The 22,721-nt window shown below is 42.4% G+C and overlaps 1 protein-coding gene across 2 annotated transcripts in view; it reads left to right on the top strand.

Moving 5' to 3' along the window:
• PHF2 (PHD finger protein 2) overlaps positions 1-22,721 on the top strand; it is an 85,234-nt gene that overhangs the window by 44,108 nt on the left and 18,405 nt on the right. For both annotated transcript variants that reach the window (XM_054838223.1, XM_054838222.1), the window contains 12 exons: positions 4,056-4,170; positions 7,064-7,224; positions 9,517-9,658; positions 12,450-12,636; positions 13,213-13,375; positions 14,771-14,858; positions 15,465-15,571; positions 16,767-16,858; positions 18,181-18,270; positions 19,491-19,862; positions 20,801-20,920; positions 22,193-22,311. In XM_054838223.1, the coding sequence (XP_054694198.1) occupies positions 4,056-4,170; positions 7,064-7,224; positions 9,517-9,658; positions 12,450-12,636; positions 13,213-13,375; positions 14,771-14,858; positions 15,465-15,571; positions 16,767-16,858; positions 18,181-18,270; positions 19,491-19,862; positions 20,801-20,920; positions 22,193-22,311 (1,756 nt within the window). The remainder of the gene's footprint in view (positions 1-4,055; positions 4,171-7,063; positions 7,225-9,516; positions 9,659-12,449; positions 12,637-13,212; positions 13,376-14,770; positions 14,859-15,464; positions 15,572-16,766; positions 16,859-18,180; positions 18,271-19,490; positions 19,863-20,800; positions 20,921-22,192; positions 22,312-22,721) is intronic.

Below are 22,721 nucleotides of genomic sequence, written 5' to 3'. Positions count from 1 at the left end.
TGTTTCGTTGGCAGATTTCTGACAAACACACTGGAAATTGGTCAAACAAATAACCACAATCTTCAAGTGAACAATTTGGTATTAGAATCTGCAGCAGCAGAGGATCTCTCGCCTCTGTGGGTTTTGTATAACATTGAGATGTCTCTGGTGCTTTGATTTCTTGCGCTTTGCTTTGAATTATGAATGGCGAGAGGCACGTACTTTTCAATGCGAGGAGAAAAAATCAGAGGCAGCAAAAGTCTATAACCAGGAATTAGATATCAGTTCTACAAAAACTGTGGTGGATAATCTTAGAATTCAAGAAATGGCAGTTTTGATAAAAAAATGACAAGCTTCATATACCAGTTAGGATGAGAAGAGTTGAATCGACAGCAGCCTTCTGATGCCTTAAGAAGGTTTTTGGCTATCCAATTCTTTTCATCCAAATAAAAATCCGGCTTGGCTGTACGTCCCTCAGCCTGCATCGTGCAGCATGGCAGAAAGTGCCCCTGGAGCGCTGTCGCTACTTCTAGTCTGACCAGCGTACGGGGTTATCGGTGAGGTAGGAATACAGAACATTATAGAATTCTGCGGTACAGCAGTACGGCTTTGTTTTCTCCCTTCACATGCAGGGCAGAAAGTTTAATGATGTACAAGACCGATCATCAAAGTAGTCGAGAGTAAAAATTTCGGGTACATGTAAATGTTAGTTATTGATAACCTTACCTTCAGGTCTGGTGAAGCGCAAGACCACAGGTTCTCGAGCTGCACCGCCGTTTTCGCCATTAACTCGTAGATTCGTGGATCCTGTTGAAAAATGAGGCTGTTATCCTGCAGCCCCTCCTTGCGGAGTGCAATGGGCCAGGGAAGTTAAAAGACGGATTAAAGGAAGGCAGGAACAGCTCAGCTTAATGCATTCATTCTGTCAGGCATTTGTATTTGTATGCAGGGTGTCCTGCTACACGGGCTCTGCTGGGACCTCTGTGAGATGAGCGCTTTCATTTGTTTATTAGTGTTACAATATATGTTTAAACTAGTTATCTAGCAGTATCAGTTTCGAAATAAAAGAGTAAGTGTTGGTTCCAGAGCCAGTAGTTCACTGGTAGGATTTAATTATTGCAAGATTAGCAAAGGGAAACACAGACACCAATTGTCTGTTATGCAACTCGTCTGGATTTAAAAATATATGTGTATTTCTGGAGCACGCATTCCACAATATATGTTTTCCAGATGTCAAATTTAAAAATCATTTTCCTCTTCTTACATTTTTCCACTTCACCAATGTGGCTTAGTGGCTACTATTTCAGAAGATTGCTTCCTGTCATATGACATTTTAAGCCGTTTCGGTTTAATGAAATTTGTAGGGACTGCTCTTTGGGAAAAATTACACACATTCACGCAAAATTTTCTGACATCATTTAAATAAAATGTAAGTGCTTTGTTTAGGCAGACTCGACTTGTTTTCATAACATGATCTGAAATGTTGGGTTTGATTGCTGTCTCATTTGCAGCAGTGAAAATCAGGAGAAATTCCTTGGAATCGGTGAAGTTACATAAATGCAAGCAAACCAAAGTCAGGCTGGAACAGTTTTTCAGTAGTTACAACCTTTCGTATAAAACAGTAGAGAACTTCTAGGTATCCCTTCTTCATAAATCCATTTGAAATAATGTAAGTATACCTTTGAAGCCTAGAATTATTCATTTTGGGATACAGTTTTCATAAAAATATATTCCCTTTTTCCTCTGGAGGGTTTCCTGGAGAAGGAGCGGGTTGTACTTTCCAACGGTCAAATTTGGATCAGAAAGTTCTGTAGAAAAAGAAATCTGTAATCACTTAAGAAGAAGTGGCCTCGCTGGCCAAAGCATTTGTTGCACATGTTAATGGGCCTTTAATCCTTACTGTGGTGTTCATGGTAAAGATGAAACATAAAGAGAATGGCTGAAAACGGGCCAAATGTCGATTGTTTGATGTAGTATAATGGGCTACAGCAGCCGGCTTGCTGCCGTCCGGGAGAGAGCACCTCCTGGGGAGCGGTCTGGCGGCGCAGGCATCTTCGTTGTCTGCAGGAGAGGTGGATGGGAGAGGTGGACGATGAGAGGGGTGGGCAATGAGAGAGGTGGATGGGAGAGGTGGGCAATGAGAGAGGTGGATGGGAGAGGTGGGCAATGAGAGAGGTGGATGGGAGAGGTGGGCAATGAGAGAGGTGGGCAATGAGAGAGGTGGATGGGAGAGGTGGGCAATGAGAGAGGTAGGCAATGAGAGAGGTGGATGATGAGGGAGGTGGGCAATGAAAGAGGTGGATGGGAGAGGTGGACAATGGGAGAGGTGGATGGGAGAGGTGGACGATGTCAGACGTGGATGATGTGAGAGGTGGATGATGAGAGAGGTGGATGATGAGAGAGGTGGATGCTTGCCGGTGCTCGGTGCCGAGGGAAATAGCTCCCCGGTGCTTTTTGAAAGAGTCGCAGTGAATTTCTTAAATCAGCACTGATTTTCTGCTTTTCTTTCTCGACACTGTGCTATCTGAAGTGTAATAAAAGAACAGGTTAATATGATAAGCTCTTTAATTTTCACTGTGGTGAGCGACACCTGTTTCACTGGGACTTGTGGGAAGAGTCCCAGTGTTGGTTCGGATCTGCTGCGAGGGGGAGGAGGCCATGGTTGGGAAGGGAGGGAGAGGAGGAAGGCTTGGCATTCATGTAGGGCTTGTTTCCTTTGTTACCAGGAGCATTGAATTAACACACTAAGCCTGAGAGTCATTAAGATAAAGAACTAGCAGCTTTAATGAATATATCCAGCTAGGCTGGAGAGCTGCATGGAACTAATAAACCCAACATGCTTTGTGCAAAACCTGGGATGGATTCATCGGGAGACGTCTTTACTTGAGTTATCCCAGGGTTGTGGTCGGGAAAACGATGATAGCTTTTTCCAAACCTCGTGTCTTATAGCTGCGGCCTCCAGATTCCTTTCTTAGTGAAAAAGTATGTGGATCTGTGTGTGTGTGCATGTGCAAAGAGCAGGGAAAGAGTGCCGTGCATGATGGTTACTCAGGAGTCTGGACCCTCCTGTTTTGAACAGTAAGAAAGGCCCAAGGTCTCGATTTTCAGGTAAAATACTGAGTTTCATGATTTAAAACAGGGGCGAAAAATAAAAGAAAGGTGTGACATATGAAAATTCTCCTAACAGAGGCTTGAAATGGTGTGAATGTGCATTTGGGATGAAACCAATTTACTTGCAAAATGAGCATGCCCGGACAGCCTGTGGAAGTTGGAACAGCTGAGAGAGATAGTGCTGACTAAGAGAAAAAGCTGGACCAGTTTTTCTTGCTCTGCGTTATCTGGCTGTCAGAGAGGCAAGGCAGAACCACGGTGACATTCGACTGGCTTATTTATTCTTGCTCCGCCTGACCCTTTTTCCATGATGAACTTGCCTTTATGTCCCACCCACGAGGAGCACAGTCAAGGGCCCTTCATTCCGTGGCATCAGCTTAAGGCCTAAGCCTGGCTCACCTTTCAAATCCTAGGAGTAAGAGGAGTTCTAAAAATTGCACTCATGGTGCCCTTGCATCTCTTTTTTTTTCTTTTTCCTTTCATGTGCATTCTGTGTGCAGGGTACAATTCAAAGCCCATCAAAATTGATGTCAAATCTGCCACTGCTGGACAGACTAAGGTAATTCATGACAAATATATTCATAAAGATCTATACTGCATATTGAGAAGGCAGAAAAGTGGCTTTGTAAGAGTTTTATGATAAGGATTAAGTGTGTAGTCTGTCAAGTACGAAACGTCCAGAGCCTGTGTTTGCATAAAGCCTGCGGTAGCTGTGCAGCTCGGTAATTATCCGTCTGGTTGCCCTTATGTTACAAAACGAACGCTGTTCAGTATGTAATAGATCTTCAGGCTACAGTATAATTGTCTAATGGTGAAATGAGAGCAATATTAAAATTTGCAGTGCGGCATAGTGGGGGTTCCCTCTTCTCTGCTCGCGTATGAAATGAAGATTTGTCCTTCCTTCAAATGTCTTAATAATGATCTTTTAGTAAATATACAGTACTGTCCAATTCATTCTTTTTCAGTGAAAAAGAAAAGGAATTGGCATAAACATGATACTGGACAGACGACAGAGGTCAAACCTGTACAGAACGGGAGCCAAGTCTTTATAAAGGAACTCCGAAGCCGTACTTTTCCGAGGTAGGTTCTTCAGCCGTGCGTGTGGACAGGGCTGTGGAGGTGAAGCAGACGGACCCAGTGTCCCCTGAAGCTGGTGATGATCCCTGCTGAAATCATTATAGAGAACGGAGCGATGAAGTTCAAATGGCTGCTGTTGTTTTGCAAATGTCCCAGGCTCTTCCCTTTGTTCTATTTGTGCAGCCATATTAAAATCTGCTCCTGGTTGAGCCCGGTTCCTGTGGGTTCCCATAGAAGCTAGTATTCGTGAAGACGAGAGCAAGAATGCGTTTGGCCCCTACAACATATGATTGCGTGTCAAACTGACCAATTTATTGCATAGAATTATCCAGTTCTCAAAAATACTAATCGTTTTGCTGAAGTCTGCCCCCATCTTGAAAAGAAGAACAATGACATCCTCAGTTGCTGCAGTGACAAAGGCTCTGTTATTTGGGGTAATGAATAGTGCCAATTGTTAGGTGACATGTTCCACACTTTATTAGGCTGCTTCACAGCCATTTGTAAGAGCGATGATTTTCTTCTGGTTCTTTAATGTAGGCCTTAGCCAAATAAATCCTTAATTATTAATGACTAATTATCTCAGAAGAATCCTTGGAGACTGGTAAAGTGTACTTGGTAAACACAAAACTTCTTTTTTACGGAGAATTTAATTTCACATTGAATTTCAGATACTGGTCGTAGGCTGGTTAAGGAAAAGGCTGAAAATACCTCTGCCAAAGAGTTGGCAGCACTTCCAGATGTGTTTCACTGAACTCAGGACCCAGCATTCTTACTTGCTTGGCTATTTTTATTTGGGCCTGCTAGATTTTTGTCTTACCTTTTTTTTTTTTTTTTGTATACAGAACAACTTGACAGGTTGCAAAGCTAATTTCGTAAAAAAGTTTTAAGGCAGAATGATTTCAGTAACCTCGGATGGCCTCTGAGATTAAACTCACATATGCAATATCTCTGAGTCACTACCAAATTGTAAAAAAAAAAAAAATGAACCCCCATTTTTTTTTGTTTGTTTCTCACATAAATGTGCACATAAGAAAATCCTGCTGCCAAATTAAAAGTTTCTGAGAAAGAAAGCTCTGTAGCCAACGGAGTGTCTACAAGATTCAGGCCTCGGACATCAACACTTGGTAGAACAAAGTCTTGTTGAGAAATTTTCTCTTCTGAAGAAAACGAATGAAATTTGCAGATGTTCAGAGAACAAAACCCAACACTCCTCAGTCAGAGTGTGGTGAACAGAAAAAGGGGTCTCAGTTCAGAGACAGACACATCATTGCTGATTCACAGCACACGACTAAATCATAACCCTTGGCGAGGCTCGGATCAAAGGCGGCAGTGAAGAGAGCAAAAAGGCGAAAAATACAATTCACGTCATTCCGCTCCTGAATGTTTAATACCAAAATAGCATTAGAGTAGTAATAATAATTAAATTGATGGTTCAGGTTCTTCAGTGTAGGTGTCAGACTCTCCATTTTGGCGCGATCATTACTAGATGCTCTGGCGCTCATCTCTTTTTACAACTATGTGTAAGTTTCTATGGCACACATAGAAGCAAATCAGACTTGAACGAGTACGTGAGGTATACTTGGGCACTGTAAAGTAAGTGCAGAGGTGTAGTGGTAAGTCATAGTTTGCTTCTTGTTCCTTAAAATCTCCAGCCTCGTTTTTTGCACGTTGCTGGTGTACGGTACCAGTGCTCACATAAATGAGGAACACTCCTTTTAATTATTATTAATTCAGTTTGCCTCCTGATCAGCCATTGCCAATGCATGGTGGCTGGGTTGACCCAGAAACAGGCTGGGTTTCTACAGCTTATCCCTCTTTGCGTCCGGCCATCTTGTTCTCCCTGGGGTTCTGACCTCCCACCCTGTGTATCCCACTGGGGCGGCCTCAGCAGGCCCAGGGTGAGGGGCTCCCGCTGCGTGGGGGGCCGGAGGAGGAGCCCCCACAGCAAAGGGCTGGGGGACCCCACAGTTGGAGGGTGTTGGGGGCCCTGCCACCGGTTGGGCTTCATGGGCTGGGGAGGCCCAAGCGTGCCGGCCGCCATGGTGGCACTCACAGCCTCGTCCCCTTTCCTGTGGGGCTGTGGTGCCTACGGCGAGGGGAGCTGTAGTTCAGAACCGCTGCAGGAGAGGGCAGTCATGTATTAGCCTTACTGCTCGGGCAGGCGGTGCTTTTGGGGTGAACACACAACGTTTTGCTGTTCTCCCCACCGGCAGCCATGGCCCTGGCCTGCCGGACAGTTCTCGAAGTCCAGCTGACAAACCACACACAACAGGGTGCATTTGGGACTGATGGTCATTCATATACAGTCACTTTTCACTCTGAATTCAAAATGTTTTACTCTTAAAAAGGTCTCGAAATTGGACTGGAATTTCCTGTGAGAGTTGTCAGTGCACCTAGCTGGTGGGCTGATGAAGCTGCCCATTCCTTAGGCCCTTTGACGCCCTCCCAGCGACTTGGAAATGATTTGCAGAATATTTCCCGAGCAATTTATTTGACTACTTAAAAACGATTTGCAAAGTATTTCCTGGACAATTTATTTGAGATTATGTAATGTTTTTAATCTTGCCTTCTTTAGCGTGGAACATTTAACACTAATTTCGTTAACATTGATCACTGGTAACTCGACAGATCCCTATAGTTGAGGAAAATGCTCCTTCCGTAAGCTGTTATTTTAGGAGTTTCCAGTAGTTGGTGCATGAGCTCAAGCAAATCAATTCCGTATGATTTTAGTGTGCCCTGTGTGCTTTGCAATAAATGGCTTTTTGGCTTTTTTCTTGTGCACCTAATCTGCATATAATTGCTTATTGTTAACCTTTCCCTTTTGGTAGTGAAACGCAGAAGACGCCAAACTCTGCCTGGAAGCACCTCACCATTGAATCTGTGTTTACTTTTTCAGTGCGGAAGATATAGTCGTGAAAGTGCCAGGCAGCCAACTAACAGCAGAGTATTTGGAAGAAAATGGATTTGCAGAGCCCATCCTCGTCCCAAAGAAGGATGGCCTGGGTTTGTCTGTGCCTGCACCCACCTTCTACGTCAGCGATGTTGAAAACTACGTCGGTGGGTATCTGGCAAACAGGTAGCATTGTCCTGTTTGGAGCTCAGCTGCTTTATATATATATATATATATATATATATATATATATATATAATTTGTATTAAAAAATGTAAAATATTGTCTATGTCTTGAGCTATGCTGACTTCAATATTTGTTATGTAGTGGCAGCTTGTAATTAGCAATTAATGCATTCTTGTTTCTTGTACCAACTCGTGTATCTTAGAGTGAGCCTGAGCCAGACTGCATTGTGCTCCGTAGCACTGCGTTAAAAGAAAGAGTCGTAGTATCAAAAAACTGTTTCTTTGGGCCAGGTCTTCACTGATTATTGCCCTCTCGCTTTGCATTGAAGGAATTACTAGCCTGAGACTCCCACTCTGCAAAAAGGCAGTGCGGTTGTTAACAGTGGTGTCAGTGAGAGGTATTTTCATTGCTGCTGGTCGTTTGGGTTCCTTTTGGCATCCTCCTGTCTCTAGCCTGAGCAGGGTCTTGTTCTGCGTCTTCTCCCAAGTCATCACATTACCCCGCCTCGGAAGACACACCTTGGCCAGGAGCCGTGGAAGTGCTCTGAAGTCACTTGTCTTGTCTCCGCATCCTTCTTCCTTTCACATGTGTGATCTCATCCATTCTCCTCTCGTGCTCAGTCCCTCTCCTGTGTCACTTTCTGTCTGATTCTCTCTCCCTCCAGTCTTCGGACGAGGCGTCGGCCTTTTGGAGCTGTGACCCCAGCTCTGGTATATCTGTCTGCGTTTCGTGGTCCCTTTATCTCCTTGTGCAGCCTGCTGACCCCTCCTCCTGCGCTCCCCCTGCCAGGCCATCGATCTCTTCCCCAAACTGGGGGGGTGCCGTCCCCAGCCATGGGTGATCCTGCCTGTGTCTGTTGCCTTTGTGGTGACTGTGTGCAGTGAGATAACTACGAATAAAGGAGAATTCAAGACCCCTGATTTTATTGTTCTCTTTATCCCATTGCTTCTACAGAAAGCATATTTTCCTTGCCCATCTGCTACACTGAGCAGATTTTCTTGTATGACCTAGGTGCTCCTGATGCATCTGCCGGCTTTCTCCCAGCCTCTAGCTGCAATAACCCACCCTACTGACAAAACAGTTAGTGAAAAGCTGGGGGAAAGAACACGGGGTGTTTAATCTGGAGCTGGCACCAGATTTGAAAGTGAAGGGAACAAATACGTGCTGGTGTAACCTCCGTGGGGTTAGTTCGCTTGAACGGGATTTCCCAGGCAGGGACTGATCTCGCTGTTTTCTAGTTTATTACATCAGACCTAGAATGTCTTTTAGAAACAACCTAAAGTAAGTAGCAGAGGACAAAACACTGCAACTGACACTGCCAAATGCGTCGTTACTGTTCTGGCATTTCGTGAAAAAACAAATTGATTTCTTTTTCCTCTCCTAATGTGAAAAAAGCTATGAATGAAACACTGGGAGAGGAAAAATAAGGCCAATTAAAATAGAAGGGAAGAAAGACTGGAGAGACTCTTGTCTTGCAGAAAGGATGTGCTTAGAAATGGGCACTCTTTATAAAGTTCTCACTTTCTCCACGTGTTCTCTGGCATTCCCGGTGTTAAATTCCACTAATTGACTAATACTGTTAGTATTAACACTGGAGATTTGTATCCAACAAGGTCTGTCAGAGGAAATGTGTAAGTACTAGCAGCTTATTCTCTGTACTCTAATGCGGAGGGGATGGATTTTTGATAGGTGTCATTTTGGGTAAAATAACAAAAAGTCAATTTTTTTGTGACACACCTGAAATATCATGTTAAAAATGGGATTTTTCCTGCAAAACAGCTCTTCAATTACAGATTTTGTAAGCAAAAAGTTAAAATAGAGTGTAAGAGAACGTACAATTTTGGAAAATCAGTTTGACAAGATATCCTGTACAGTATTACACTCTGCCTGCCATCACAAGACTTTTACAGCGTGGTGGGTGAGGCTTACTCTGTGGATATACAGGTGTTAGCTTATAACTGTCACCATGGAAATAAAATCCATAATGAAATGAATAGATTCAAAATAACACAAATCCTTTAAAAACAAAAATGACAGAAATAATTGTGTCGGGGCATACTTGCAAAAGCACCATTTTATATATATACATGTCTTTTATATATATATGTATATGTGTGTATATGCATAAATAACAAGGAAGAGACAAAGGCTAAGAAGATGAGAAAATCCAAAGACTGAGATGTTTCTCGAAATGTTAACTCACCCCCAAGCATACAAAATAGGGCAAGTCAGGCTGCCCTTCAATCTCTTTTTTTCATTCAATTAATTTTTAGGTCCGGAGAGGAGCGTTGATGTCACTGATGTCACCAAACAGAAAGACTGCAAGATGAAGCTTAAGGAATTTGTGGATTACTACTACAGTACAAACAGGAAAAGGGTCCTCAACGTGACCAACCTGGAGTTCTCAGACACGAGGTAAGAGCGCAGTGCCTGGGACACGTGGCGAGCTTCAGCTGGGGGAGTTGGAACAGCCTCTGCCTTGGTTCCCTCTTTGGGAGGTGCTGCTTGGCCATGGGAGAGCTGCTTCTTGTTGCCCTGACTCTCCGCTGCATCGTCCGTCTGCAGCCAGCTCCGGCAGAGCACGGAAATGCAAGTGCTGTCTGCTGCGTGAGGAGAACGGTACCTAGTACTGTGGAGTAAATGGGCCAGCGTTTGTCATGGTCCTTCGCACCTACATGTCATCAGCATTCTTGTGCCATCAGCAGTCGCCTGTCAGAAGACAACATTTTGGCACCTTTCAAGAGTTTAACTCTAGTAGTATAGCTATAGTTAATTCACTGCAACTAGATACTAGTGATTTTTAACTAGAGGATAGCTTCCAGGAGCGAATTCTCTGCCTGGTCCTGGCAGTGAATGATAACGTAGTGTGTTCCTGGTTTGATCTTAGGTACGTCGATACAGCTTGACAGCTACTGGTAAGGCCAAAGAAAGGAGGGCAGAGATGACCACAGAGGTTTGATAAAGCTGTATGCGGGCTCGTGGGAGAACACAGACATAAGGGAGTTTATTTTTTAATATTCTGTGTTATTTTTCTGGTGAGATGGGAATCCTTATGGATATAAGGCAACGACAGCCCTTCTTTCAGCTTGAAACATGGTGATCTCCTTGGAGCATTCTTTTTTAAAACATGACGTACAGCAGTGAACATCCTACTTGTATGGCATTGTTTTGAGTGCATCATATATTGCTTACTGAAATCTTCCATTTAAAGTAGCGGAGAGTAAGTAAATAGATGAGGTGTGGCTCTAGGTATAGTGCAACATGTCACTGGATGTCCCTGAATGAGAGTAAATTTGCCAGGATTATAATTTTGTAACACTATACCACACGCTACAGCTTTAGTTTCAGTGTTTTGGCGAGTTACCCTGTAATCTGCACGGCAGCAGTTCAGAACTAGAGTGACACTGGCTTCTCGACGGAAAGTTGGGGGGTGACGGTACAGATGAGCTCTGAATTTGAGGTCGAGGTGCTTCGGTGATGCAGTGAGCCAGAGGTAATGGTGCTGGCTGTGTGCACATCACAGTCCTCAGTGACAGGAAGCCTACTGTTCTCCTCATGGTTTGTATTTTATGTTTTATATATAGGATGACTAGCTGATGGGAATGCCTAAGAGTTCAAGTTATTGCTTTGTGCTTTATATAGCTGTATTCATCAGCTGAGCTGTGCTTTTATTCCAGAAGTAGGCAGATGCATCTATAATGTACTGAACTTTGTGCAACTGTGCAGATCATTTTTACAGTTCTCGTAGTCCTTCTGGGTAGGTAGTGCTTGTAGAAGGGAAGTGTCAGAGAAGGAAAAGATTCCTTTATGTACAAACGCTACACAGATGATGATGAGACATAAAAATAAAAATGGTTGTTTTGGGGAGCATTCCATTTTAGCAAGAAGGCTTAAAGTAGCCTTAAAAAAGAAGGCTGATGAGTAATTACAAGCTCTTTTTTTTTAAAGCCATTACCTTTAGCCCTGTAGTTAGTGTTGTAGTAGTGCACACCCATTTCTGCAGAAAGCATCTCTAGTAATTACAGGCTTCAAAGATTACCAGTATCTTCAGCTGAGATTTTTTTTAGCTTTCTGCCATTATCCCAGAATAACGGGAGGTCTTTTGTTCTGAAGGACTGCTGGAGCTGTCACTCATATGCTGCTAATTTAGACATTAACTAGCAAATATTTTATTTCTTAACACCGACAGTGACACTTTAATTGAATGCACTGCTCCATCTTTCCCTGCCATTATAAATGGAGCTATTGTTATCGGTGTTTGACAGCATAAATGACACATGGGAGCATTTAATTTTAGTTTGAAGTGCAGATCCTCTTACTGACATGATATTTTAGAGCATCCAACAGTGACCCTCCACCCCCTGCAAATATTTGTCCACATTTTGAACTATTTAAATATAAAATTTAGCACATTCTGGGATGCAACACACTGAAAACCTGTTTATCATACCACTACATCATCTTAGCTCTGATTTGTAGTATATATTATATATTTACTATAAACATTATACAGAAAGTATATAAATAAATATATACAGTATGAATATATGTCTAATGTAAATAAATATATTCATTTGTATAAATTATATAAATGAATATTATGTATGTTGTATTTTAAATATATTCACATTAACGCCCCAAATTAGACTTTTTCCTTCTTCTGAGCTTTTAATGTCATTTAGTCAGTCTAAATAAAAAGATCACTGTGATTTCCAGCAGCAGATCAAGACTTACTTAGTCTCTAACTATTAACATTATTGGTATTAGTTTTAATACTAAGCTTAACTTGCAAATGTTTAAGATTTGCCAGACCGTTTGTGCAAGAGAGCATGCATTTCACTTTCTCTTGGGAAGGAGGCAGGAGAAGTGGCTGTGATAACAGCGCTGTTGGTAACTGAGCCTACACAGCACGAGGCAGGAACTGGAAAAACACAAGCAGCGTATACTTCATCATAAATACTGCTACTGAAAGAACCCAAAGGATCGTTGCTACGTCTGCTAAGTCATCGTGCTTGAAAAGCCTTAAATCTCGGTCTGTAGCCAGTTTTCACCATTTTTCTGAGCGAAGAGCAGTTCCGCTGACACGTATGGAGCTGCTTCAGGTTGCCATGCAAGTATTGGAGTCACACTCTGCTTTTTGTTGTGTCGGGGTCCTTCTGCTCTCTTTTTAAAAGATGCACATTTGTTTTCAATTCTCTCCATAAAGGATGTCCAGTTTTGTAGAGCCTCCAGATATAGTTAAGAAGTTGTCCTGGGTGGAAAACTATTGGCCTGACGATGCTCTTCTGGCTAAACCAAAAGTTACCAAGTACTGCCTGATCTGTGTCAAGGACAGCTACACAGATTTCCACATAGATTCGGGAGGAGCTTCTGCGTGGTACCATGTGCTGAAGGTGAGGGGTCATCTTTTTGCAGTGTATCTAGTAATGAACTGAATTTTACATGCAAAGACCATCCTAAAATCCTCTCAAAAATTCAGGGCTCAGGGTTTTTTTTCCCTATGGTCCTGTTGTATCCATAAGAAATAGGCAGAGCCTTAACTGCTGTAAGTGGGAACGCTCTCAGCAGTGCCAGGGTCTGCTGAGCGAGGAAGCCTCTGGAGTGTGGAAGTTGTCTGTGTGTTTTCACTGTATTTGAATTTTAATATTTGTTTAGTGCCTTCTGCACGTACGTCACCTAAGACCTGAAAGATAATTACGTCCTACTTTTGCAGGCTAATGGAATCTGGCACTGCAAACTTTTTGCAACATCAGTCCCACAAATGTGAGCAAATGTGGTCAGCTAGTGATTTAATTATTTCAGCCATTCTGTACAAAGCTGGCGAGTAAATTTTATTTCAATAGTGTTAAAATATGTAATGCTATATATGTCTTTAGATAAATGTGTGTGCTTGTGTGTGCATGAATCTGTGCCAGTGCAGCAGTGCTTGGTTTGGCTGCTTGTTGCTAATTTTATATTTTCTGATGCAGGGAGAAAAGATATTTTATCTCATCAAACCAGCCTCTGCAAATATTTCTCTTTATGAACGCTGGCAATCGGCAGCAAACCACAGTGAGATGTTTTTTGCAGACCAAGTCGATAAATGTTACAAATGCACAGTTAAACAAGGACAGACACTCTTCATTCCATCAGGTGAGCAGGCAGTTGCAGGTGAGGTTTCCTGCTCGTTTTAGAGCTGCTGAAATAGCACATCCAAAATGCTCAAGGGATGTGATTCGACCACTTTCTCTGACAAAGTAGGAAGCCTGATTCTCAGCAGAAGTGTAATTTCATATGCTTACCAAAAAAACCCAAAGAAATCAATCAGAACTTTTACTGCTTTCTGTCAATATTTTAGCACCATTTTAAAAGTACATCTAGTAGGTAAAGTGTTCCACCCTTGGTCTAGCTGGGTTGCAGTCACTCATGAGTTTTCTCACCCGTGACATAGGTGCTTTTTGCCATCTAACAGAGAATTCACGTTGAGTTCCTTGCTGACCATGACTCCCACAAAACCTGTTCACGGCCATTGATTCCCTGTGACACTGAGGAACTATAGGTGCCTGCGTGAGCGTGAGCGTCCATTTATGGTTTCACATGAGGCTGAAGACTGGGGTGTCACAGATTTTTATGGATTACTTGATAGACTCAGGCTTTCATTGCAGGTTAGGGATGGTGGATTTTGTTTTTCTTGACTCCTGGGAGGATCTTCATAAGGATAGGGAGTTGCTCAGCAGATAGTGCAGAGTTTTAAGTGAACGCAGCTCTACTCCTGCCCCTGTCCATCCCCTTCCTCTCACCATGAACAATTATTTCCTCATTTGCATTGCTGTTTCCAGCACTCCCTGTTACCTGTTGAAACTGTAATCTCTTTGGGATGTGGATTTTCTCTGCATCTATGTGCCTTTAAACGATGCCCTGCCCACTCGATCCATAATCTGAGCTGAGGCCCCCAGGCAGTGTGAGTAGGTAACACACTGTTACTTGCGTTTCGGAGGCAGCATCCAGTAGTGCCATTTTTCTGTGAGACAGTAACATTCTTTGCACAGAATGTTTATACACTTGAATTTTACTTTGACTGTTGAAAGTGGAAAGTAGGTATTTCTCTCATGACCATATGTGGCGCAGATGGTGGAATAAACACGGAGCAATTTATAGAGATTCACTAATTTAAGTAGATTTTTGTATGAAAATAAGTGTTTGGAAAACACCTGTTCCTGGCACTCCAATAAAGTCCCTGTCAGGAGCTGTCACAGATTTTTATGGTGATGTGAAAGCAGTTACCGTTATGTAGCTGCTGCTGCTTTTCACAGTAACAAGAAAGTACTGTCAGTGTGAGCGGTCTGTCCCCTTTCGCTGTCTGCCACCGTCAAATGTCATCCTGGGACTGGGAGTCAGAGGTGCATAGCATCGTCCTGGGCTGAGCCTTTGTCATGCAAAACAAGGGGCCAGGTGCAACTTTGTTCAAAGCGTATTTGTGTTGTGAATAAAGGCTTTGTTACTGTGATTCCAGTTTTTATCCTCGGGATTCTTCTCTTTCTCTTTTAGGTTGGATTTATGCAACTCTAACACCTGTAGACTGCCTGGCCTTTGCAGGACATTTTCTGCACAGTCTAAGTGTTGAAATGCAGATGAGGTAATCTATCTTTGAAATCTAAATTTAGATAGAGGCTCAGTTGTTAATAAGTTGGCCATCCTCTCTCCTGTTAATTAGCCTAGATTTGCAGTAATATTGATGCAGCTCTATTGGGCAATTTTGGAAAGCGCAGCCACATTTGTCCCCTTCAACCGTGTCCTCCCATGCTGAGTAATTCCAAGCTGCCGTTACACCTGTTGCATAGCGTGTGGAAGGATACGTGAGGTGCTTGGATTGATGTGGCCAAGTCCCAAAGGAAGAACTGTTAAAACCCGTCAGGAGTTTTACCCGTGAACGTGCCATTCACCTTCTGGACAAGCCCCCACCTGCTCAGCTGGGTTCCTTGCCCAGTGTAAGACAATCCAAGTGGGTCTTTACTGATGCTGGACAAATAATGCAATAAAACTATCTTACATTTGTAGCGCACAGTTTCTTACCAGTGTTATTTTTATGGTTTGCTTTTGGTTTGATGCCAGAATACGTGGTAGCAGCACAAAGAAACGAAGTGCTGCAAAACGAACCTCAGGCATTTATGAGCAGTGCTTGTTGCTGTGCGACATACTCATGACCTGCTGTGCTTTAAATTCATGTGGCTTTGTATTGCAGGGCATATGAAGTAGAAAGACGGTTGAAAATTGTCAGTCTGACCCAGTTTCCGAACTTTGAAACTGCATGTTGGTATATGGGAAAGCACCTACTAGAGACGTTCAAAGGTAAAACTGCATTTCTTTGTCTGCCTTAATTGGTTAGCTTTGGGGGCCTGAAAATACTCTTAATTTCTGCTGATGTGTCACGTAGAAGATAGACAGGTGGCCAAAATCAGCCTTGTTAGTATTTCAAAACTACTTTTAACATACCAGCAGAACATGCTGGTCTGGTCCAGCTCTCCCCTTAATATCCTGCCATCTCGCTCTAGGAAGGACCTTAACTGTCCCTCTTCCCTGTGCCTAGGGGAGGTTTCATCTTCTTTGTAAAACATATTTAGGTTGCCTCACAGGCAAATGATGTTGTAACATTTCTTTTTAGTTGCCTGTCAAGTCTGGATTCATGCCCTGTTTTGAGCTATGTGCTCCGTCAGCCCGAGGCATAGAGTAGCACTTCTTCTCCCATCATTCTGCTGATCCTGGCCGAAGTACGTGGGCAGGTCACATATACACGAGGCCACAGGAACATCAGAGGTGTGGCCAGCAGGAGCACTGAGAATTAAAGCAAAGTTTTCTGTGAAATTCAAAATCTCGGCCCCAGTCAGATTCCTTCAGAGACAATCCAAACATCCATGCATGTATGTTCTTTACACATTCGGTCTCACTTTGCTCTTTGCCTCTATTATTTCTCTTATTACAGAACGTGTCTAGAGACACCCACCAGATCCTTTTATAATGAGAAAAATGTGTCCAATTAATAAGCAAGGTGAGGGGTCCCTCTGAGTGTCGCCTGGAAGGGGGCCCCTTGTGACCAACTCTGAACAGAAACTGGAATGAGGGGAAAAGTTTAGGCAAGCTTGTACGTGTACAGAAGTGAAATGCTTTGCCCAATATAACCTTTGTTTCCACATATTGGTACTTGCTTTTTCAGACAGAATAAAAGACCTGCTGACGGTACCTTTTTATTCCCACAGCCTGGGATGTATGAACGTGGAAGCTAGCTTGAGTATGGGACCAAGAAAGGAGCCGGAAGGATTGCCAGTGTAGACATAACTTAGAGGAGCACAGTGTAGGAAGGCTGAGTTGGATTTATGACACAGTAAATATACTCCTTCTTACCATCAAGTTATAATAGGGATTCATTTGTGGTGACCAACTTTCAAAGAGTTAGCTGTCACAGTTAAACATTTTCAAATTAAAGACTTTATGTAAAACAACTTCAGCTAGCAGTGTTTGAATGGCATTGTCTTTTTCCTCTACTTAGGTTTGCATAAAGCTGGGCAGCAACCTCCTGCTCATTTACTCCAAGGAGCAAAAATTCTCAATGGTGCTTTCAGGTCATGGACTAAAAAACAGGTAGGAGAACCAGCCTGTTTTAATATTGGATGTTCCTCAGGTTTGTCAATCACTGGAACAGAGAGTAAATGTTAGAACAAATAGTATCTCCATAGCAAACCAGCTAATTCTAAAATCCCAAAGAGGAGGGACTGGGAGAATGGGGAAGGAGGGCGATAGCCAGGGTTTCAAGGTGCCACACGAGGAGTCAGCAGGAAGAAACGTTCCACCAGAGTTTTAAACCAGTCAGTTCTGCACACAGCCAAAAGGATACTGAACGGACGTTCTCCCTGACTCTGAGCATTTTCATCTGCCAAATCAATTAAGCAGAGGTTGTGTACACGAGCGAAGCGAAGCCTAGAACAACCCCTGCATTTTTGTGTGCACACGGTGCCCAGTTCCTGCAAATCAACACATTAATTGAGCCAGGAAATACATATTGGTTGGAGAGAAGGCTTAAAGGGATTTGCAGCCTGAATTTCCTGCTGCAGTCATTTCAGAACCGTTATTCTTGCGTGTGTTGCTCCTAAAGTTTCGGGGAATTAGCTCCGTGCAGGAAGACAGGCCATTCGATCATAAAACGTGAACAGGGGAACTAGCAGCTTTAGGATTTTTCAGCCATTTTAAGGAGGGATGAGCAGCTGAGTGCAGAATGTTGCACACACAGTTAGGTCAGTTAGGTGGCTGTCCCAGATTTCCGTGTCGTCAGGGACCTGGCTGCTCCCCTCTGCAAAAAGCCTGCGCTGGAGCCCGCATTCAGAATTGCTCCCTGGTTTCCTGTAGAAGGACTGACTGGGGTGGAAGCTGTCTTCTCTGTGTCACCCTCTTTATTTTTCCACTTGCCATGCAGATGAGAAGTAGTGAGTCAAAGGAAGTGAGGCTGTGTTGGCATTTAGGTGAAGTTGAACTCCAAATCTTATAACATGCCATCTGAATGCAAATGTTGTTCGTCCTGTCAGGGAGCTCCCAAACCAATCTGCTGACAAGGTATATGCCTGGTATACTCATCGAAGACACCAGCCTAAGGCAATCCTTCCTTGTAGATGTAGAAAAGGAATTTCTCACAGAATTTCATATAAGGGGGTGAGCAAAGTGATGTTACAGTTGTGAAATTGCAGTAATATCTGGAGAAGACTATTGGCTTTGTTGTTCTCTCAGGACAACTATTTACAATAGCATTCAGAAGGGGAAAATATATTTTTTTCCTTATTTGGACTACTGATGCAGTCAGTATTGATTTTAGTATGTAGGAAAAATAGTGATGTTTCACTTAATGAGAATTTTTTTATATTTTTGCAAAAAACCATGCACAGAAACAGCCGTCTGGCTTTCTTCTGTTTTAGGCTTTAGCAGAGCATGAAGATGAACTACCAGAAAACTTCAAACCAGCACAACTTATCAAGGACCTTGCCAAAGAAATAAGATTAAGTGAGGTTTGTGCTCTTTTCATAATATTAACTATATTGTGGGTCTTTTAGCAATCTAGGCTATAAAATGCGTGACTTGACACAAATGAATCATTTTTTCCCACTCTTCATCAAAAGACTTCAAGTGAGGTTTCACAGTGTGTCTGCCTGTCCTACATCCTTCCTCCTCCACCTTCTCCTGACTGGATTGGCCACACTCCCCTCTCCAGCCTTATCTTCTCTTTCGCTTTAGCTACTCCCTACCCAAACACGACAGAACCCAAAGAACACTGTTGCCATCGCCGTTATCGTGCTCCCTATGGAGTACCTCCTGTTCCTTAGGCCCATCGATCTTGTCTATGACATTGTCTGAGCTTGGGACTATTACTCTGTACGTTGTCCCAGTAGGAAGCCTTGTTCTTGGCAGGCTTCTAGGCAGAGTTACTGTAGCAAACACGATAATAATTATACTCCCTTCCAAAAAAAAAACCAACCAACCCACAAAAAGGAGGTTGCATGGAGGTATCATCCACTAAGTGTGGTATCACTTGCACTTAGTGGAGATGCGTGACAGTCAAGGTGACAACAGCTAGTTCAGGTGTTTTAAGAGGACATTGTGTTACATTCCATCCCTTTTCTAACTGTATCTGAAGATATCAAAATGGAAATCTATCTTGTCCTTTTATCCTCTTTGATGTAGTATGTAAGTTTTCCGATTGTCAGAATGGCAAATTAAGCAGAAAATAATTTCTTTTTAATTAGTCAGACAACGTTAATTTTAATTGGGCAGCTATTTTACTGCTTATTTTTCCTGAGGGCATGAAACAACGATTCTGCTACGTTTATCACGTCTGAATTAAATGGAAATGGTTTGCGCTTAAGCTGATTAGCATTTTAAACAAAAGACCATTCATTTTGTACATGTGTTTGTACGGGCCGTCTGTTTAATGGTCCTACCTGATGGTATAACATGGTGAGAGTTACGTTCCTTACGAAGGCGCTGGAGTTTCTCCAGGCCAAACTTGTGCTTGAGCGAGGTAGGGGCAAAATTAGTGGTGAGCAGAGCGTTGCTGTGGGATGTGATGTGGCCTTCATTCCCTGGCCAGCTGGACCTGTGGTTGCAGTCACCCCTTTATTGAAGGGAGGATCTTGGGGGGTTTGTTTCCCGGAGGAAGGGAGGGTGCAGGGGAACACCTAACGTGAGACAGGTGGGTCTGAATGCCTTCCCATTTTGTGCTAAACTACAGAACGCTTCGAAAGCCAGCAAAGCAGACACGAGTGCCAACACAAACACCGAGGAGATCTGTCCTGTGGAGAAGGAGGAGCCACCATCGCCCGTCCAAGTGACGCCTCCGCCCCCACCTGTTGAAAAACTCCCCAAAAAAAAGACTCCCAAAACTGTGAAAACCCCCAAACAAATCAAGCCATCCAAACCCCCCAAACCTCCCAAGCCACCCAAACCCCCCAAGCCTCCCAAAACACCAAAAGTTAAAGGAGAAGGTAAAAAGAAAGGAAAGAAGGCAAAAGAGAGTCCACCACCAGCCATCCCGAATCTCGACTTGCTGGAGGCACACACAAAGGAGGCTTTGACAAAGATCGAGACGCCAAAGAAGGGGAAGGTGGGTCATGTTTTAACCTCTCCCAGTTCTCTTGCCATAATAGGGTTAAAATCACTCCTTAGGTCTCATGATAAAATAATTTAAGCAACAGTGTAAAACTCTGTCTCCACTGAAGTAAAAAAGTTTTGTAAGTGCTAGCTTATCGCCCTTTTTTTACCCGACTGTTCGATTTGATTTGACTGTTTGCTTGGTTACTCATTTGATGCGGAGCCTTCAAGAAACCTATTGATTCAAGCTGAGTCTGGCAAGCTACTGCCAGTTCACTGCCCAAGCTGAGGTGAGATGAAAATCAAAAGGCATTTTTAATGGCTTTTTTTTTTTTTGTCCCTTGAACTATTGTATTATTTCAAGTGTTATTAGCACTCTTGTGTGCATTTCCATAATCGGTTGTCAAAGATGAAGGAACTCATTTCTAAAGCATCTTACTTGCATGAGATTTTGCTCTAGAGTGAGTGAATGAAGACAAAACAATAGTTTGCTTCCATTTTTGCTCATGTAGGACAAGTTTCATTTTGATGTCCTGTAATTCGACGTGAATTTTGCTGCTGACTACAGTAAGGGCCAGGATTTCATTGAGGCACTGACCGAGTAATGTATTGTACACTGTTTGTTAAGAAGTATGCATAAGTCTTTTCCAAAATGCTTCTGAATTTCCTAGTACTTTGTGTGCAGTTTGCAAAACCTTTTCCACAGAGCAGGAAAAGGAGAGATTAGTATGTTTTTACAGTAATCTTGAATGTTGGCATATCAAGGAGAAAAGCAACTAGTCTTCTACATTCTCTGAAGCAGCAATATATGATTGAATCTCATATTTGGGTTCAAAAAGAATGAATCGGAAGAGGAGTTTTCAAAAATATATCATGTTATGTTCCAGATAAAAAATATGTTTCTGTAACATGCCAGCACTCATTAAGAGTACATGCTGACTTTTTCTCCAGGCTGCAAAGAATGTTTTAAGTGTTCCCAATAAGGAAACTGCTAGTAAGCAGAATGAGGTGGAGAAATTTGAAGTTCGAGAGCAAAATAAAAGCAAAACAGAAGCCAAATGGAAATATAAGGTAATGTCTCCTGTTAAATTCTGCCACATAGTATTAAGTCAAGGGTGGAGAAATGTTCCTAGGTTTACCTAAGCAGAGAGTACAAGGCACCAATTTTCAGTTCCCGAAGAGAAAAATTTGAGTAGAAAATAATCAAGTAATCACTGATAAAGAAGGGGGCAAATTCTTCAAAAGCAGAGGCTGAATTGTCCATCGGCATCCTTGTTGAAGCCAGTGGAACGCTGTTAATAGTGAGATTTTTCAGTGCTGATCTCTTCTGTGATTCTTTCTTTAACACAGTCGTACTACTTTAAATCTGGAGCAGTTCCAGAGAAATCAATAACTAACGATGGCATAAAAGTAGAGTTAATGAAATCTGAATTATGCCACATGAATTAAAAGCTTGCCTTCCTGGAGGGCTAATGTAGGGTGAGTAAAATTCATTCATAGAATGATACATTTCTTCTCCAGGTACCATTTAAAACAAGGTGACACTAGGCTTTCTCACAGAAATAGCTGTCTGAATTTTGCCTGCTTTGTGAACTTCTAATGACAAAGGTGCAAACAAATTCCCCAAAACAAAACATAAGTACATGCATTTTCATGTGGGAAACTACTAAGAATCATGAATCATTAACATTAGAGACATCTAAATTTTTTTTGTGTTAAAAAAAGTCACAGTTCATGTGATTAGATCAATATGTACCAATTAATTCTGCAGCCAGTACAGCTTAGGAAAGTATTAAGGCGATACTTAAAAAATAATCAAAGGTTTCCTCTGCACTGAGTGACTTTGATATTATTAAATTCATAATTCAAGCTTAATTTCAGTTTCATTTCAAGTCATAATTTCAAGGTGTGAAAGAAGCAAGTGGAGCCTGGGAATAAAATGCAGTCGTATCTGTGAGGTTACGGGCACTGTGCTAGATTCTGTCCTTAGCCACCCAGGCGCGATGCTGATGAGCTCAGCCTGTGCCCCAATTCACCAAGTGTGTGGTTAGTATTTTACATCAGTCTGCACCAGTTTAAGAGAACTGTATTTAAATTTGGCATCATGTTTGTGGAGGGGGTTGCTTAAACTGGTGCTGAAGTGCTTCTTGAATGGGGACAAGTCCCTGAACTAAAACCCATGCAGTCTAAGGACGAGTACAATCCGTTATTACTTACTGCATTTGGGGGAACATATTTTTCTCTGCATATAGATCAGTGGATTCCCTGAGGTTACCTACGAATGTGAAATACCAACTCATTCAACTAATTCTATTGTTTTGGTTCGGGTCTTTTGCCTTTCAGAACAGTAAACCCGACTCACTTTTAAAAATGGAAGAGGAACACAAATCGGAAAAGACGCCTTTATCAGGAAATAAGGACAACAAATTTACATTCTCTTTCTCTAATAAAAAGTTGCTTGGGTAAGTCAAAAATATCACAATACATCTCAGTTAAAAAAACTGGTTAAAAAGTTTAAAGTCCTGTCATTATTTATGGGTTTTTTTTACAGAAAGGTGAAAATCCGTCTCTTGGGTCAATGTAGAAAACACACTTACGCAAAAAATTCTCTCTAGAACTTGATTTTACCCAGAACCCAGCATAGTTGGCCATAACAGCAGCGACCTGTCTTTGAGGATGGTAGCGTGCTTGAGAGCAGTGTCTTCAGCATTCAGGCAGTATCTCATGTTTTGGCACTTCAGGTTCTTACTAGTTGAGTTATATTAAGTAGGTTTTGTGCAGATCCTACTTAGAGTACATTTTTAAGAAACTGTTAAATGAACTCTGCATAGCAAAATTCCATGCTGCGTGTGGATTAGGCATATCACGATAT

Source organism: Grus americana, chromosome 11, assembly GCF_028858705.1.
Source record: "Grus americana isolate bGruAme1 chromosome 11, bGruAme1.mat, whole genome shotgun sequence".
Lineage (NCBI taxonomy): Eukaryota > Metazoa > Chordata > Aves > Gruiformes > Gruidae > Grus > Grus americana.
The sequence above is the reverse complement of the archived record's forward strand: the minus strand, read 5'-3'. Positions and strand labels throughout refer to the sequence as shown.